This window comes from Malurus melanocephalus, unplaced genomic scaffold (genome assembly GCF_030028575.1).
Source record: "Malurus melanocephalus ecotype Western Australia unplaced genomic scaffold, MMel_1.1 scaffold_60, whole genome shotgun sequence".
Lineage (NCBI taxonomy): Eukaryota > Metazoa > Chordata > Aves > Passeriformes > Maluridae > Malurus > Malurus melanocephalus.
The window spans coordinates 891,386-908,271 of NW_026623292.1; the positions used below are offsets into that span (position 1 = coordinate 891,386).

At 36.8% G+C, this 16,886-nt stretch overlaps 1 protein-coding gene across 1 annotated transcript in view; it reads left to right on the forward strand.

Moving 5' to 3' along the window:
* Positions 1-16,886, forward strand: part of CNTN1 (contactin 1) — a 209,772-nt gene that overhangs the window by 147,121 nt on the left and 45,765 nt on the right. Inside the window, exons 6-15 of the mRNA XM_057366132.1 lie at positions 2,142-2,314; positions 3,540-3,635; positions 4,680-4,886; positions 6,111-6,207; positions 6,363-6,544; positions 7,715-7,839; positions 9,856-9,973; positions 10,681-10,831; positions 11,304-11,431; positions 12,104-12,279. Coding sequence (XP_057222115.1) covers positions 2,142-2,314; positions 3,540-3,635; positions 4,680-4,886; positions 6,111-6,207; positions 6,363-6,544; positions 7,715-7,839; positions 9,856-9,973; positions 10,681-10,831; positions 11,304-11,431; positions 12,104-12,279 — 1,453 coding nt within the window. The remainder of the gene's footprint in view (positions 1-2,141; positions 2,315-3,539; positions 3,636-4,679; positions 4,887-6,110; positions 6,208-6,362; positions 6,545-7,714; positions 7,840-9,855; positions 9,974-10,680; positions 10,832-11,303; positions 11,432-12,103; positions 12,280-16,886) is intronic.

The window sequence follows — 16,886 nt, forward strand, 5'->3', positions numbered from 1 at the left end:
AAAAACTTTATTCTGAAAAAACATTTGAACTAGTTCTAATACAGATTCCCACATGACCTCCCTCAAAAATAATTATTTTATAGTGGAGAGCAGTTCTTTGTTGTGCATTCATAGGAGCTTGTCAGCTATTACCTGCTCATTGTGTAAAGGGAAATGTACTTAAGATTGTCACTATTAAGACTCTGGTTAAATTACAGCCTGACCATAGGCCAAAAACTGTCATTGTACTCAGGACAGACACAATTTCTTGCCAACAAAAGACCCATTCAGGAAATTATCCTATGACCTGCCCCCAGTACTCACTTATGTGTGCTCCCAAATTGGTTTCTAGAACAGAAAAAGCAATCAAGTCTGCTAGCTGTTCTTTAGATGTTACAGTTTTGTGGTCAACTATGGTATTTTTCCATCAAAGCAGCTTAGTTACTGATCACTGCCACTTCTAAAACATGCTAGCAGGTTGTCTACCTGTACAGAACCACCCTTTTGAATATGATCCTGCTACATGACATTTTGTTGTGCTTACTTCCTCTTGCCATGCTTGGAAAGTGTGGAGAGATTACATATGCTGAAGATGTACTTGCCCATCCCTTGCAGTTGGTCCAGAGACTYCCCCCCACCCTGTCTGCAAGACTGTAAATATACCATCTATAGATGATTATACATTCTACATAAATTTTGACATTCTTCTTTATCTGTTATGGGCTCAGCAAAGCTGAAGTAGTAAAATCACTCTCAAAGAATTACATGGCACCTCCAGAGCTTCTCTGTCTAGGAACAGATCTGAAAATTAGCGCTGGTAGCTGATGTGATGATAATTGCAGTACAGAATAAGGCCACTTTTCTTATTTCCTGACATGTTGATTTTTTGTTTACCTCAATACGTTATCTTCATTTCAGCCCTCTAACACTTATTGAGCCAAAATTCTTTTATCTCAGAGATAAGTCCTTTCTGCCATTGTCATTGCAGGATGAGCTGTTCTCAGAACATTCATTCCTAGATATTTCTTAACAGAAGATATATTTATTTTTTCTTACACAGACATATAGCATGTCTCACAGGATGGAAGTGATGCATTTAGAATTCTATAAGATCAAAATGCTATTTGCTGCATCTTTGAAACCTGCCATTTCATTGGATTTTTTATTTTAATTTATTATTTTGTTTATGTCACTCTTACTATTGTTTTTTTCTGTGACARTTGCAAGTTCCATTTCCAAATGAGAATTCTGCATGTTTTGGTACATCTTCAATAGTGAATGAACACGTAGTGTGTACTCATTTTCAGATACTAGTGCCTAAATTTGCCTTATGACAAAAGAAGATATTTATGCTGAAATGATTTTATGATCTTTAAATGTATTAAAGTTGCATCTCTGCTATTTGTGCATAGGAACGAGGCAATTCCTTTCTAAGGTTATGGGCTCCCTCTTGTGGACACAGCAAGAGACACAAATATCCATCATGAGTACTGGTTCCCTCTGCGTGTTTTTTAACATTTTTTAAATTAAGYAGATATCAGTGAGGGCCAGAACTGGGCCACCAATTTCTGTCTTAATCGCTCAAATGCAAGTTGCAGTAATTGAGTGAATTTGCTGTGGGGTTTTCCCATAACTAAGGGGAGAGGGTCCAGTGATTTTCTGAATGTAGTAAGTAGGTCTTGTATMCAGCGTGCCACAGCTTTTGCACTGACTTTACTGGCACATTATGTTTCATAGAACATCTTCATTATCTGAAGCAGGTTTACAAAAATTGCTCATTAGCCCATACTTTAAGGTGCAGAGGGAGTATACTTTTAGCCAGTTTGGCCTTGGATAATTATTTGAGATGTATTTAAAATTCCGTGTTTGATGACCAGGTAGCTCATTCACAGCCAACTCAAGCATATCTTACTGCTTGGACAGCAATTATATTTCAACCTATGTCACGTTCCCAAGGAAGAAGAACTGAGACTATTTTGTTTAAAAGATCTCTGGAGTTCRGATCTGTGCTTCTTGCTGAAGAAAAACTTAAAACATACAGAAATATATTAATAACTTTCTGTATAGTTTATCCAAATTTATGAGTTATTTTTCACATCACATTTCTTACCAGGTTTGCTCTTTGAGGCCAAATCTTACATCTGGCTTTTMTTTTTTCATAGGTGGAAACTCAACAACTGGGATATTGATTTAACAAAGGAGCGCTACAGTATGGTGGGAGGCAGACTTGTTATCAATAATCCTGAGAAATCAAGGGATGCTGGAAAATATGTCTGTATAGTGTCAAATATCTTTGGAACTGTCAGAAGCAGTGAAGCCACTCTGAGTTTTGGATGTAAGTCTTTGTCTTTGTTAACATAGAAAAGTTATGGTTAGCGTGAAATCCCCAATGTTTTACACTGTTTTACAATGTCTTCTGCTGACATGTGCCATAGCTGTATTACTGTGTAAAAACAATRTCTTAATACCTTAGTCTGCAGAAGTTTGCACAAAATAATTTTGTAAGCATTTTATATTGTTTAACATTTAGCTGACGTAACAGCCTTCCCAGTGAGTTATTGATAAATTATTAATTGAGGAGACTCACGGAGCCAGATCTGGAGATAATGATGTCCAGACTCTTTTCAAATCATGTAAGGACCTGAGGGGAAATAGTCACAGAAGAAAGACATGAGTGAGGKCATATGGTGATGAGGTGCTGCCACAGTGCAAACACAACTGCAGGAGGAAGGCACAGCACTCACCAGTAAAGGGTGTCCCAACTCCCAGGCTGCAGTGAAGACCCCACTGGGGGAAATTTCTGTCAACTTTTGACAGTCATGAGCTATTCTTGTGGATACATGTACAGGCCTGCATGTCACCAAATACATGCATTCTGAAAAATTGATGTACCACAGGCAAATTTTTACTGACTGAAGACAGCGTTTGGTATTTTTATTTTATTTTTTCTTTAGTTGCCTTTTTCCTTAGTTGTATTTTTTCACCAGAAGGCAAAAAAAAGGAATCCCCAAAAAAGGAATCCACTCTAGGTGGTGTCCAGAGGGTCAGCTAAGCTTTTGTCTGGGATGTGAGTCACTTCTGTCCCAAACCTCTGGCACTAAGGATATATGTGAGCTAGCTGCTTGCCAGTCCTTGGCTGCTGGAGTTGTCAGAGAGGGCAGCCAAATAAATTTAGAGAAGACCCTCTAAGTTACAGTAAAGAATTAAATTTACATTTTGGAGAAAGCACTTGAAAAATAACCTAAAATTCTTTTTATGTCTCTTTCTGGGATTSTTTCTTCAAGGAAACCTAGCTTCTCTTAGGGATACAATCTGCMTGACTTTTTTTCCCCTGACATTTGCAATAATGATGAGTTAAATACTGTAAAAAAATTTCATTTGATAATGACAAATAAGCAAAACTGGCATTAGGGGTCAACAGCTATCTATCCATAGCCATGTATTGATGTATTTCTGTGTTAATCTCTATAGGACTGAAAGTAATTATAATAATAAAAAAAATACTGTAATGAAAATCCTAATTTTCCTTTCCTTGGTTTTTTTTTTTTTTTTCAAACTAGATCTGGATCCCTTTCCACCTGAGGAACGTTATGAGGTTAAAGTGCGAGAAGGGGTTGGAGCAGTGCTTCTTTGTGAGCCCCCTTACCACTATCCAGGTAATTCAGCTTAAAGTGCTTAATTTTCATTGCCTTAGGAGTAAAATGCAAATTAATATTTATTTTTGCAAGTGTCCTTTATATTTGCTTAAACATAAACTTCTATGCAGCTTGAGATCCACCATTTAGTTTAGCTTTCTGTTTTGAATATGTTCATTGTTGATCATATGTAAGGAATATTGTTGGATTTGTAAATGAGTTTTGATACTGCAGCTAGAATTACTCAAGTTAATCTGCATAATGGAGGGGAGGCTTGGCCTACCAATCAAAACACCTGAGTATATGTCACTCTGTCACTGTGTCATCCCAGACTTTCTGCTGRTCTTGGACAGAGCCCTGCTTTGTTCCACCTGGTAAAGTCACCTCAGCTGCTATGATCTTGGGTTTCTTTTAAAATCATGGAACAGCAGAAGCRCCCTCAGAGGGTCAGAGTTATTTATGAGGTTATTTGTTCTCTGGAAGTGACTTTTTCTCCTAATTAGCTACTGAAGAGCTCTGCAGGAATTATATCCATAATCTCAAGCATCTGCAGTTCCATCATGAGGGATGAAATTGGCTATTAGCATCTCTTCTACCCTWTAAAATGGAACAATGATTTAATTTTCATGCTCATTTTAAGCATTGCAAGGAACTGAAGAACGGAGATGTATTGCTAGTTAAAATACTCCTAAGGTTTTGTCTAAATCACAAAACCAGTGAGGACTACCCAACTTTGCAATTGCATAAGGTCAAAACTCAGCTGCCTCTCTTGTCCCATCCCACTCCAGTTCCTGGGGGAAGGTCGTGCCCAGGGCAGTCTCTGCACACTGTAGCCAAATCCTCAGCAGCCTGCACTCATGGCAGCAGTGCCCTGATGTTCATTGTAGGCAGGAATGAGCTGGCTGCTGAGACGTGTATAAATCTGTCTCAAATAGCTGCCTCTGCARAAAATAAAGATCTGTAAACTAGAAATCAGAGCCAAGTCATTTATATGCARACAGTATTCTGTGGTTTGAACAGCTGATAGTGTTGTTTTTTAATATTGACTAAAATATTTCCCTCCAGATGACCTCAGTTATCGCTGGCTTCTAAATGAGTTCCCAGTGTTCATTGCTTTGGACAAACGACGATTTGTGTCACAGACGAACGGCAATCTCTACATTGCAAATGTAGAAGCATCAGATAAGGGCAATTATTCATGTTTTGTGTCCAGCCCTTCAATAACAAAGAGTGTATTCAGTAAATTTATTCCACTTATTCCTCAGTCTGATCGTAAGTATTTATTGGAAATACTATGCATGTGCAGTATTTTAACTGTTTGTGTTATAATTTTGCTAACTCATAATTATTTTGTTTCTGTGAGGAGAATTATATGGAGAGTCATAATGGCTACTGCACAATGTCGCTTAGTGTTTCAGGTGCAGAGGTCCAAATCATTCCTATCCACAGTGAAAACTTTGTGAAGGAAATCTCCATGGATTCACTCCCAAATTTCCTTTCAAATAATTGAGAACAGAGTTCTTATCCCCAGAATCCCCATCTCTTTTATGTGATAAGCCCCTGTTCTCATCCCAAAATCTTCAATATCTTTTCTAATCTTGGCATTGGTTCAAAGGACTATGACTTAAAGCAGAAACTTCTTGTAAATGTTGATGAACAGCTTCAGGATTTACTTGTCCCTCAGAAAATCCTCCATGAAAGAGGAAAATGCTTTTCCTTGAAGAAAATTCTATCCAACGGTGGCCTAAGAGCTTTGTGTCTCATGGTCAGTTGCCTAAGACACTGCTGTGACTTTGCGTTACTGGATTATTTGCCCCGGTTTCTTCATGAGAAATGCACGTTTTCCAAATAGGAGCCAAGCTCCCTTTTTCTACTTCAGACTGTCAGTCACTAGATTCCCATAAACTGATCATTTCAGTTTTTCAGTGACCCTTTTATCTATAAATTYCCCATACTGCTGATTGCATTTGAGTAATCACAAATTAATGATCTTTGACCAAATACTCCATGGCCAGTAATCACACATTCCTACAGGGATCGCAAGTAGGGAAATTTAACTACATTTATATCCTTACATTTATATCATTMAACTATAGATGTGCTTGCTCTAGCTCCTTTGTACCCTTACTGAGATAAAACTGAGCTTAAATTCAAAATAATTCAAAATATTCTATCCAGTAAAAGAATCTGTGGAAAACAGAGACTCAGGTTTTTGTCTGCCCATACACACAATACATCATCAAGTGCAATTAGAAATTCTGTAAGGAATKTTAGGATTTGTCATCCAGAGAATAATAACTAGTTGCTGAGTAAAACAATTATGCCTTACTAGTAAAAGTTCAGTGCTTAGTCACACAGTTTTTGTATTGCCAGGCTGTTTATTCTCTGTAARAAGAGTTTTGTCTGGAATTTTAAGAAAAGTTATATTAACTGTGGAAATGTTGATAGCTGTAACTTCCTGCCATGCCTTTTCTGAGAATCTGTTTTTCATATTAGGAGCAAAAGTATATCCTGCTGATATCAAGGTGAAGTTCAAGGACACGTACGCTCTCCTGGGGCAAAACGTGACGCTGGAGTGTTTTGCTCTTGGAAAGTAAGTATGATTTAAAGTTACTGTTGAGCACAGTTTGCTTTCATATTTCAGGGAATGAAAATGCATGTTTCATGATCAAACGCTCTTTTTGTAGTCTGCAATTTAACAGCCAGTTTTTGAGCATGCTGATTTGTACTTTACTGTACCTTTTCAAGTCCGGTTCCTGAACTCAGATGGAGTAAATACCTTGAACCCTTGCCAGCCTCTGCTGAGATAAGCATGTCTGGTGCAGTTCTTAAGATCTTCAATATTCAGTATGAAGATGAAGGACTTTATGAGTGTGAAGCTGAAAACTATAAAGGAAAAGATAAACATCAAGCAAGAGTTTATGTACAAGGTAGGAAGAATAATTTTATTCTTGATGATCTGTGTTGGTTTTACGTATGTTGGAAGTATCTGTGTTTTCACACGATGTCAGTGTTGATTCATACTGTCATCCTCACACACTGCTGTTCAAGTGAATAGAGCAGAATCAAAATTCATGCATTAAATTAATACATAAATATTTATGTATTAATTGAATAATACTCAGTATTTAATAATACTCAGTCTGCTTAGTATAGTTGGTATATGCACCTTGACAGTTATGTGTTAATATAATTATGCACGATGGAAATTAAATCAGTTTATAGTACTTGAAGTGAAAGAACGTCCCTGAAGAAAAAGAGACCATTAAGTTTGTTCCATTTTCTTGTTTTCTCATTTTGTGTTTTCTGTCTTAGCTCTCTCTCTTATTACTTATATACAATTCTTTATTCTTCCACCCTCTGTCACTTCCCTTTATGCATTTGGTTAAATTAGCTAACCACAGCAATGTATGTTACTCCCTATAGTGAAATCATCCCAGGTAATCTGAATTCTTGACTGAGGTTTATGCCACAAAAATATGACATGAAAAGGTCACAAATAACATCTSAATCACCTTCAGAAGATTTATGTCTCTTGCATTGGCTGTACAGAAGATCTTCTGAGTTGAGACCTTCAGTTGATTGCTAGAACTTCAGTAGATTAAACTCAGTGTGTGAAGGTTCTTACTGCTTATAATAAGTAAAACTAATAAAGTGGTTTGTTTGCTTAGCAAAATCAAAAATGCTGGACCATTTTCAATGTTAATTTCTTACATAYCCTATCTGGACCAAGAGAATAATTTGTTGGAGATCCTTTTCAGTTTTACACAGTTTCATGTCATGTAACAATGATTTTTATGGTGCTACTGAGTATTTTTCATATTGTATAGTCTACAGATAAATATCTTACGTCTTTGGTCTTTCAGGAACAATTATTTCAATTCCATATTTTCTTCTCATAAAAAGTAGTTTGAAGTTTCTTTGAACCTATGTCATAAGACAAAACCTTTCTTTTTTGTGTTGGTGTGTTGCTGAGTTATCATCATCACTTTAAATATCTGTTTAAATATCGTGGAAAAAGCAGTGGAATTAATACTAGATAATGCAAGTTAAATCTCTATGTGCTATATTTACAATGCATCATGTATTTTATCCTTCAGCTGCTCCTGAGTGGGTAGAACATATCAATGACACAGAGAAGGATATAGGCAGTGACCTGTACTGGCCTTGTGTAGCTACAGGCAAGCCTATTCCAACAATTAGGTGGCTGAAGAATGGTGCCTCGGTGAGTATKTTGATGTAGGTAACACAGGCTTGATTGGTTAGCTCATGGAAACAATTTTTTGAAGCATGCATTAAAAGGTTAAAGGAAAATTAATTATAATGATCCAAATACTTGCTTATTCCACTCTCAGGTCACATTAAAATCTATTTTTAGAAGTTCTATCTCAATCTTCTCTTATTTCTTCAGGCTATTTACTATTCAGCTTTTAACTGTAAACTTAACTGTTGACCACATGTTTAGTAGGTGGGTATCCCTTTTTCTCCAGGCCTGTTTAAGTAAATACTCTTTACTCTAGATAAAAAATATCTATCAGCTTCTCTTTAAAATTAATTATTTTTACCACATTAAACATGTGTGGTAAACATGTGTCTTTAAAAACATAAGACAAAATAGAGTCAGCGGAGATATGACAAGAAGGAGTATTTTTTAAATTATCAGTGGTGTTCCTATGTCCTGTATTTTTTCACATTTTTTCTARACACGGAGTGTTGCAAATGTTTAGGTGATGTGAAGTTTAAAGAAGTACTGTTTGGTAATTTAATTCTATTATATTGTCTCTTTGGTTCAAGCAAAGTAGATTTTCCATTCTGGAATCATGGAATCACAATGCTCTGTGTTGGAAAGTGCCTTAAAGATCATTTAGTTCCATTTGGTTCCTTTTAGTAGCTCAGAACTCCATCCAGCCTGCCCTGGAACAAGTCCAGGGATGGGGCATYCACAGCTTCTCTGGCAAAATCGGTCCAGGCATTTTAACAGTGTATTTAAAATCTGTTGCTTATACCATATGAAAATTCATTAAAAAACCAAGAGAATATGAGGGCACAATGTAGCTCTACATCTGTTGAGCTGTGGTGACTCTGATCTTGGCAAGCAAACAAAAAAGTTGAGGCAGCTTTTTTTTTGACTGTATATCTTAAAAATGTGTGAGGTTGAAGGGAGAACAGGGATATCACTATCTGCTATATGGAGGTGSCTTAAATCAGGAAAAACAATGCTTTTGTTTGGCTTTGATAGTTTTTGCAAACAAATAATTTAACAAGTGAGTTGCTTTCTGGTTCCCACTGAACTTGGCTTTTACTGACAAAATCTGAAAAATCTGCATACTGGACTGCAGAACGCTGCTTGTAAGCTTCCAGTAGTACACCAGAAGATTATGTTGTGTGTTACTGTGGTGTTCAGATGATTTCCAAGTGGAAGATAGCAAAAATATGTAAATTGCCTTGAAAACATAATTTGTTTCTAAATCAGATAACTTATAATTAGGCATTTCATTTACCACACAACAAAGATTCCTTGTATAAAATCAAATTAAAATGTTTTCACATAAAACAGTCAGGAAATACGTTTCCTTTCATGTATTCTGTTTTCAGCTAAGTCGTGTTCTCTTAATCTTCTGCTGTTCCAGGCACTCCAATGTACTTAAATGCAAGGGTTAAAGCTTTCAGCTTGATTTTCACAAGAAAACAATTTCTTTACATGATCTTTCAAAAATTTATTGGCATCTATTTGAAATTTACAAAACACCCCATCTTAATTAACTTGTTTTGATTTTTTCTTTTTATATGTTTTTTATAGTTTTTTCTTTTTTATATTAAAAAAGTAATGGAAATTAGTTTATACTATCTCTCAGAGGAATCTTCTGAAAAACTCTTACCTCTTTGGGACTTGCTTTGTTTTTTACTGCTGCAAAATGATGTAAAAACAGAAAGTMCTTACCAGTAAGCATGGCATAGCAAAGTTTATGTGCATAAAATTAATTTCATTCCTTGTTTGTTATTTCTGAATTAGCAGTGTTTGCATTGGTATGATAACAGGGAACTGGAGAGTGAATTTGTCTACTGACACTCAGCTAGGCTTTGACAGAAACTCGAGCACTGAATAGCAGTGAAGCTTTGTTTAAAAAAAGGTGAACCCAGTGTCAGTGAAAAAGGAAAAAAAAGGAAACAGTGTGTATGGGTGTGAATTCTTCAGCTTATGTAGATAATATGTTGTTGTTTCATTGATTCTGTGTTTTAGTTCCGGAAAGGTGAACTAAGAATGCAAAGTCTGACCTTTGATGATGCCGGCATGTACCAGTGTATAGCAGAAAACATGCATGGAATTATTTATGCAAATGCTGAACTGAAGATCGTGGGTCAGTGGAATTATTTCTCTATTTACTGTTTCAGGGTTGAATAATATAGTAGTTATATTTGCAAGTACTGTTTGGTGACAGATTCCTGTGAGGATGAAGCTAAGAACCCTCACTCAGTCGAGGTGAGATGGGGTTTATTTGAGCTCTCTAGCTGGTTTTTGACAACAACTTGAGGAATAAGGTTAATAACTTGTGGAGCATGTTTTTTGTTATTACTTATGATACTTGGTTTCCAACTGGCCAAACAGAAAACCGTAAAGAAGGGTGCAACTTCTGGTTCTAGAGAGGRTTAAAACCACTGAAAAGTAAACCAAACTATTCTTTGGAAATGTGATTGAGTGAGCAACTTGTTAAAGATATTTATCTGCAGGAATCTGAATTTTATTAGGACTGATCAAAAGGCCTTTTGAAAGGGAGAAACTTTCAGTGGTCTTTGATCTKGTCAGATTAAACTCAGATGAAAGTTCAGAAATCAACAGAAAGAAATCTCTAGTGTAACATAGCACTACGTAATGATTTTTCCTGTTTCTCTTAGATCACCATCTACTTGCCAGCACATCTCTGTATCACTAAAATTTTTCTCACTGGCCTGAATAATGAATATTTGTAAACAATTCAATAATTCTGTCATTTCTTGCATGTTGTAAACAAATCCTTTTTGCAGTAAAATCACTAACAGCAATATTTGTGTTAATTTTTTATTTCAGCTTCACCTCCTACTTTTGAACTGAACCCTATGAAGAAGAAAATCCTAGCAGCTAAAGGGGGGCGTGTAATTATTGAATGCAAGCCTAAAGCTGCTCCTAAGCCAAAATTCTCCTGGAGCAAAGGAACAGAATTGCTTGTAAATGGGAGCCGGTTAGTATTGACTGTTAGCAAACACTTTGAGCCTTAAAAATCCAGCCTGATGTGTCTATCTGTCCTGTAGGATAGTTCTCCATTTYGCAGACTTCAGGGACAGGAGACTGTGTAACTTCAGGAAAATTATGTGCCAAAAATGTTGCTGGCAGTATGGATTCAAAGAGTTAGCAGGGTATTAACTTGGACCAGCGTGGTTTGAGAATTGAATTGTACCATAAAAATTTTAAGAAAAATACTGGATTGATCACGAGTGACTAGAAGTACATTCTCTTGCTCCAGCAAGGTGAGGCATCAATTATGCCACAGTCTATTTAAATATCTTTTACTGTACGAGTGTTTATTATGCCAGCAGTTAGATGTGAGCTTTCAAATTACGTTTGTGGCTTGTTCTTTCACGCACTACATTTCTACAGGAAGCATTGCTTTCTAATAAAAAATCTAATTTCTCTTGGTGTGTTTTTTGTTATAGCATACGTATCTGGGATGATGGGAGCCTGGAAATTATCAATGTCACAAAGCTGGATGAAGGTCGCTACACCTGTTTTGCAGAAAATAACCGGGGAAAAGCCAACAGCACTGGTGTTCTAGAAATGACAGGTAAGCCTCAGAATTGCATTAGTTTGTTTTGGGAAGAATCCCTTAATTTGAAATCACTAATATTTGTTCCTTTGTTCCATAGTAGCATTGCACTGTTTTGCAGCTGTTTTGCATCTGTTCTTCTTAATTTGATTGCTCGTTAACAATGAATTAATGCATTTGAACCACACTGTTCAGTAGAAACTGGGTATGTTTTCACATGTAGCTATTTGCACAATTTCTATTATAATGTTTCTCAGTAGATAAATTAAGATCTCAATCCCTRCAATGCTCTAATGAAGATCTGATTCAGCCTAACCAAGAGGGACTTTCCATTCATTAAAGAGACAAGTTTTAAAACATAGGAAATATAATTGAAACAAGAAATGCAACACAAGTCACATAACATTAATCTTGTTTTCTTTCTACTTGAGATATAGTCAATAAATAAAAATAGTTTTAAATGGTCAGAATTGTGATTCAGCGATTTAAACAGGTAAAYAGAAGTCAGGCATTTTAGTCGTAAAATGTTTCCTTTGTTCACTTTAGTTTAGTCCTTTGAAATGTAGTTGTATGAATAACATGTAAACTGGAGTTTGAGGGAGTGGTTTAATGTATGATAATAGTAATGGAGCTGAGCTTATATTTGAATAAACATTTATTTGAATAAAATTTTTTTTATTAACTTCACAGAGGCAACAAGGATTACTTTAGCTCCGCTGAATGTTGATGTCACCGTTGGAGAGAATGCTACCATGCAATGCATTGCATCCCATGATCCCACATTAGACCTGACATTTATTTGGTCTCTAAATGGCTTTGTGATAGATTTTGAGAAAGAGCACGAACATTATGAAAGGAATGTTATGGTAAGATACTATAGATCCTTATTTAATACATGAAATCCTGATTTTCTTTGTTGTGAAAAGCTGTCTTTTCTGTGTTGGTTTGGGTCCAGAAAGATGCAGTAGGCCAAGAACATAAAGTAGAATCACAATTCAGACACCTCACAGACACACAGACACTTGCAGACATATACCTGAAATCAGGTATTTAAATTGATTAAGTATTGATTGAAGTATTTTTCAGCTAAATTCCACTCTGATTATTTGCGAAAATAGCTGGTAGGTTGGTAGCCTGATTGTAAACAGGGTGCAAATTACCTCAGAAAAAGTTTGCATATATATTCATTTTTACTTACCCGTGTTTTTCTCATCAGCATTTCTGGAATTTGGCACAAGACTAGGCCAGATGGTGGGTAGGAGTCAAACAGTCTGTAAACATTGAACAAGAACAGTTTATGTGAAGGCTAAACAAGTTAATACAAAGACACTCATTTTGGCACTTAGAACAATCGTGGTTCTTTTGCATTTGCATTTTTGGTTATGTTTTTAGGGTCTTCTGTTGGGCTTATTCATAATTAATATCTTGATTAAAATCCTTCCTTGTTATGTGTAATTACATGCTGATTTGCCTAATATTCAGCAACCTCCAAGTGGATGCCTGCTTGTGTAAATATTTATTCTGTTGCTCTGGGTTTAAATTGCATAAAAATCCTCAAATTTAGATACCTTCTCTTTTTTTTTTGTGGTCCCAAGAGAAACTGTCACTATGGAGAGAAAAGGTTGCTCCTGGTAGCTGTAGTTTCTGGGAACACCAGGGATTATGTTTAGTTTCAGCTCTGTGTTCAAAGTGATGTACCAGTTCCTCCTTAAGGGTCCTTGTCCTAGGCTGGCAATATAATCTGATTTTCCATGGACCAAGCAATTAATTTTTCTTGCTTTCAGTATCTGTTTATATACATATGAAATGATGTTTCAAACATAACTATTTCAGTCTGATTTGGAACAAACCAATCCTTTGAGGAGTCAAGAGTTGCCTCAGCCTGCTCATTTGCTGAGTTGGAAGACATRCTTAAGAAGCGACATTGCACTCTTTTAAAGAGTTTGTTTGTACTCTTCCACAGGCAACTTAGTTTTTTATCCAGGACAGAGGGACAGTAGGATTGCATTTGWAGCCTGCATGTTTAGTTATTAGGTGGTTTAGTGCTTAAGTAATAACAAATGCAGATTTTTCCACACATTCAGCAAATTCAATGCAAAGGTTTATGTAGGATATGATTAAGAAGAATATGCACTTTCTGTATTTCTGTTCTATTCATTTGTTACTGTACTCTTGCATAAAGAATTTGTCTCCTTCCTGTGCAAGCAAAGGGATGTTTTCCTGCCAGTTTCTCTCTCCCTGGCAGTTCTGAGCAGAAGTCACTGGGTGGCAGGTTTGCTCAGGCTTTCTCGGCTGTAAAGGGTGAGCTGGTTTCTATTTGACAGCAGCAGCCTGAACTGCTGAGTTGAAACATTCTGCCACCCTTCATAAACAGAAAAGAAAAAAAACATTCCACTGTGAATGTTAAAATTACTGGAAATGTGAAGCATGTGCTCTGTGCTGCAGTTTTCTGTTGATGAAGGATCCTCATCTGTTCCTCTGATAATACCACTATTAATGTATGTGACTGTGCAGATCAAATTGCTGAAACTTGATAGAGCTGCAGTATTTCAGTTCTCAAAATAATACTGTTATTATTGTCATATGCACATCATGAAATACCAGTTAAATTCATGTAAATATCTGTATAATTCTTCGTTCTTTAAATGCAAGGTTTGGTATCTCCCTCATTGCTGAAGGCAAASCTTATTTGAATTACATTACTTCTAGAATTCATTCCTTGAAAGGACATTTGTCAGTTCTGTTTTCATTTCCTGTGACAGCATTATTTAAAGTGGGAAAAAAAAAGAGAATCGGTTAGCTTCCAAAGAGTCAAATGCAATCTTCAAAATCTTACTGTTAAATGGATTACTTTTAACTTTATGTATGGTTGTTCCTCTGATTATTTGATTGAGGAACCAAACATTATCACATCTTTTCAAGTCCCAAAAAGATCCAGCTCTACAAGTAATCTGGAAAACTCTAATGTTTGGTCATTTATAGATGTCGTTTTCATGGTTCTGCTTTTTGTCGTGTATGTTTAAAGATTGGAAAGATTAATTTTAAGATACTTGTATTAAAAATAAATACAGTATCCAAATAACAATTATCTTTTAAGTTCATTACAAAAACAGTTCTTTTTTTTCCATGCTTTTGAGTCCCACTATTGTATGGATAGTCAGGAAAAGGAACTACGCAATTTAACTAGTTCAAGTCAGAAACTTGTACTTAGACATTAGAGGAGTCCAAATTTAGGCTGTAGTTGTCTTAATGACATAATGACACAAATACATTTTAAAAAGCTTTCTATACCAGCAGTATTTCTGTTTGCTACATTATTTATTATTTGTCTTAAGCGATACCAGTGAACCTGAAACCCTGATATTTTTATCACTGTTTTGTCTTTAATAAATTACATTGAATTGCTGTACAAGTGTTCAGGAACTTGACCTGCTTGCAAATAGCTTACTTCTTTCCGAATTCAAAGAAAGAGTAAGTGGTGATGGAAAGATACAGTAAGGCCAGGTGATGAATTTTGTCATACAGACACCTGACTTGCTACCCCCTCACACTTTCTCATATGAAAGGCACATTTCTCAAGCTGATGCTGACACATCTTGGTGTCATGACTGCTACAGAACAGGAATTAAGACCGGCTGAATCCACAGACTCTGAAGAGTGGGTTCTGAYGGTGCAGTTCTCTCTAGTGTTCATAGGTACAGGGACATTGCACAAAGGCAAATACATTCAGCACAGAACTTGCAGGATGCATAACTCAGGCTCTATTCAGCTTTGAAGTTGCTTCTGAATCCAGGGTGTCTGTGCACAGCTAGGTCTGTATCCATGCAGCTCTCAAGCAGTTAGCCTGCAGTAGTGTAGACTTCTCTGAATAGTCAGAAGCTTGCTTTTTCCTTATGCAAAAATTATTCATCTTACTCATCCCTCTCTGAGGTATGGAAAGCTTTGCAGTCTTCTTGGATGACTCTCATAATATTCTGGATGTACATGACCAGACAGTTACTTTACATTAAGTACAGCACACATAGAAGGGCTTGTTTCTTTGTTTAATTGTTAAAGGTTGTTAGTCCAGATACCAAAATTCACACTGTAGATTTTGGAAAGAGGTGAGATGAATTCTAGATTGGAGACACGGTTTGCCAAAACATTTTGTTTGTTTCTTTTCCAAAACTGATGGTTTTGTAGACAACAAAGAACAAGTTGAACTATAAAAGTCAGATTAGAGGAGTAGAGTTTTATATCTACCTGGTTTTTGTGAAGTATTTTAAATTSCAGTTCATTGGCTGGACATGGTAGACAAAGTTATTCTACTGCATACTGCTGCTTCAATAGATTGCTAAGGAGAMATAACACTGTTATTGTGTTATTGTTATTGTGTTATTGTGTAAGTTTGTTTTATTGTATAAATTTGTCTTCCAACCCAAACTATTCTRTGATTTTATGATTCCACTGTTTTCTTCAGCAGAAAATATACAAAGATTTGTACAAGAGAATTGAAGAATTGAGGTAAAATTTTTAGATAGAATTATAGAATCGTAGTATAGTTTAGGRTGAAAAAGGCCTTGAGGAACATCAGGTCTAACCCAGCACTGAGAAGTCTGCCACTAAACCGTGTTCCTAAATGCCACATTTAGACATCTAAATACCTCCAGGGTTGGTGATTCAACCACTTCCCAGAGTAGCCTGTTCCAAGGCCTGACAACTCTTTCCATGGAGGAATTTTTCCCTTTGATCTTGGGAGAAGAGACTAACCCCCATCTCACTACTTTAGACAATTGTAAAGAACGATAAGGTTCCCCCCCAGCCTCTTCTCCAGGCTTAACAGCCCCAGTTCCCTCAGCTGCTCCTCATCATGCTTGTGCTCCAGGTACTTCACCAGCTTTAGTGCCCTTCTCTGGACATGCTCCTGCACCTCAAAGTCTTTCTTGTTGTGGGGGACACAAAACTGTACACAATACTTGAAGTGCTGCCTCACAGGGTGACAATCATTGCCCCGGTCCTGCTGGCCGTACTGTTTCAGATGCAGGCCAGAATGCCATTGGCCTTCTTGGCCACCTGGGCATACCCTGGCTCATGTTCAGCCAGCTTTCTACCAGCACCCCTAGGTCTTTTTCCACTGARCCACTTCCCAGCCACTCTGCCCCCAGTCTATAGCACTGCCTGGGGTTGTTGTGACCCAAGTGTAGGACATGGCACTTGGTTTTATTGAATCTCATACAACTGGCTTCAGCCCGTTGATCCAGACTGTCCMGATCCCTCTGCAGGACTTTCCTACTCTCCAGTAGATCAACACTCCCACCCAGTTTGGTGTCATTTGCAAACTGACTGAYGATGCACTTGATGCCCTCACTCAGWTTGGTGATAAAGACCTTAAACAGGACTGGCCCAACACTGAGCCCAGGGGCACYTGGTTGGTGAACGGCTGCCAGCTGGATGRAACTCCATTCACCACCACTCTCCAGCCATCCAGACAGTT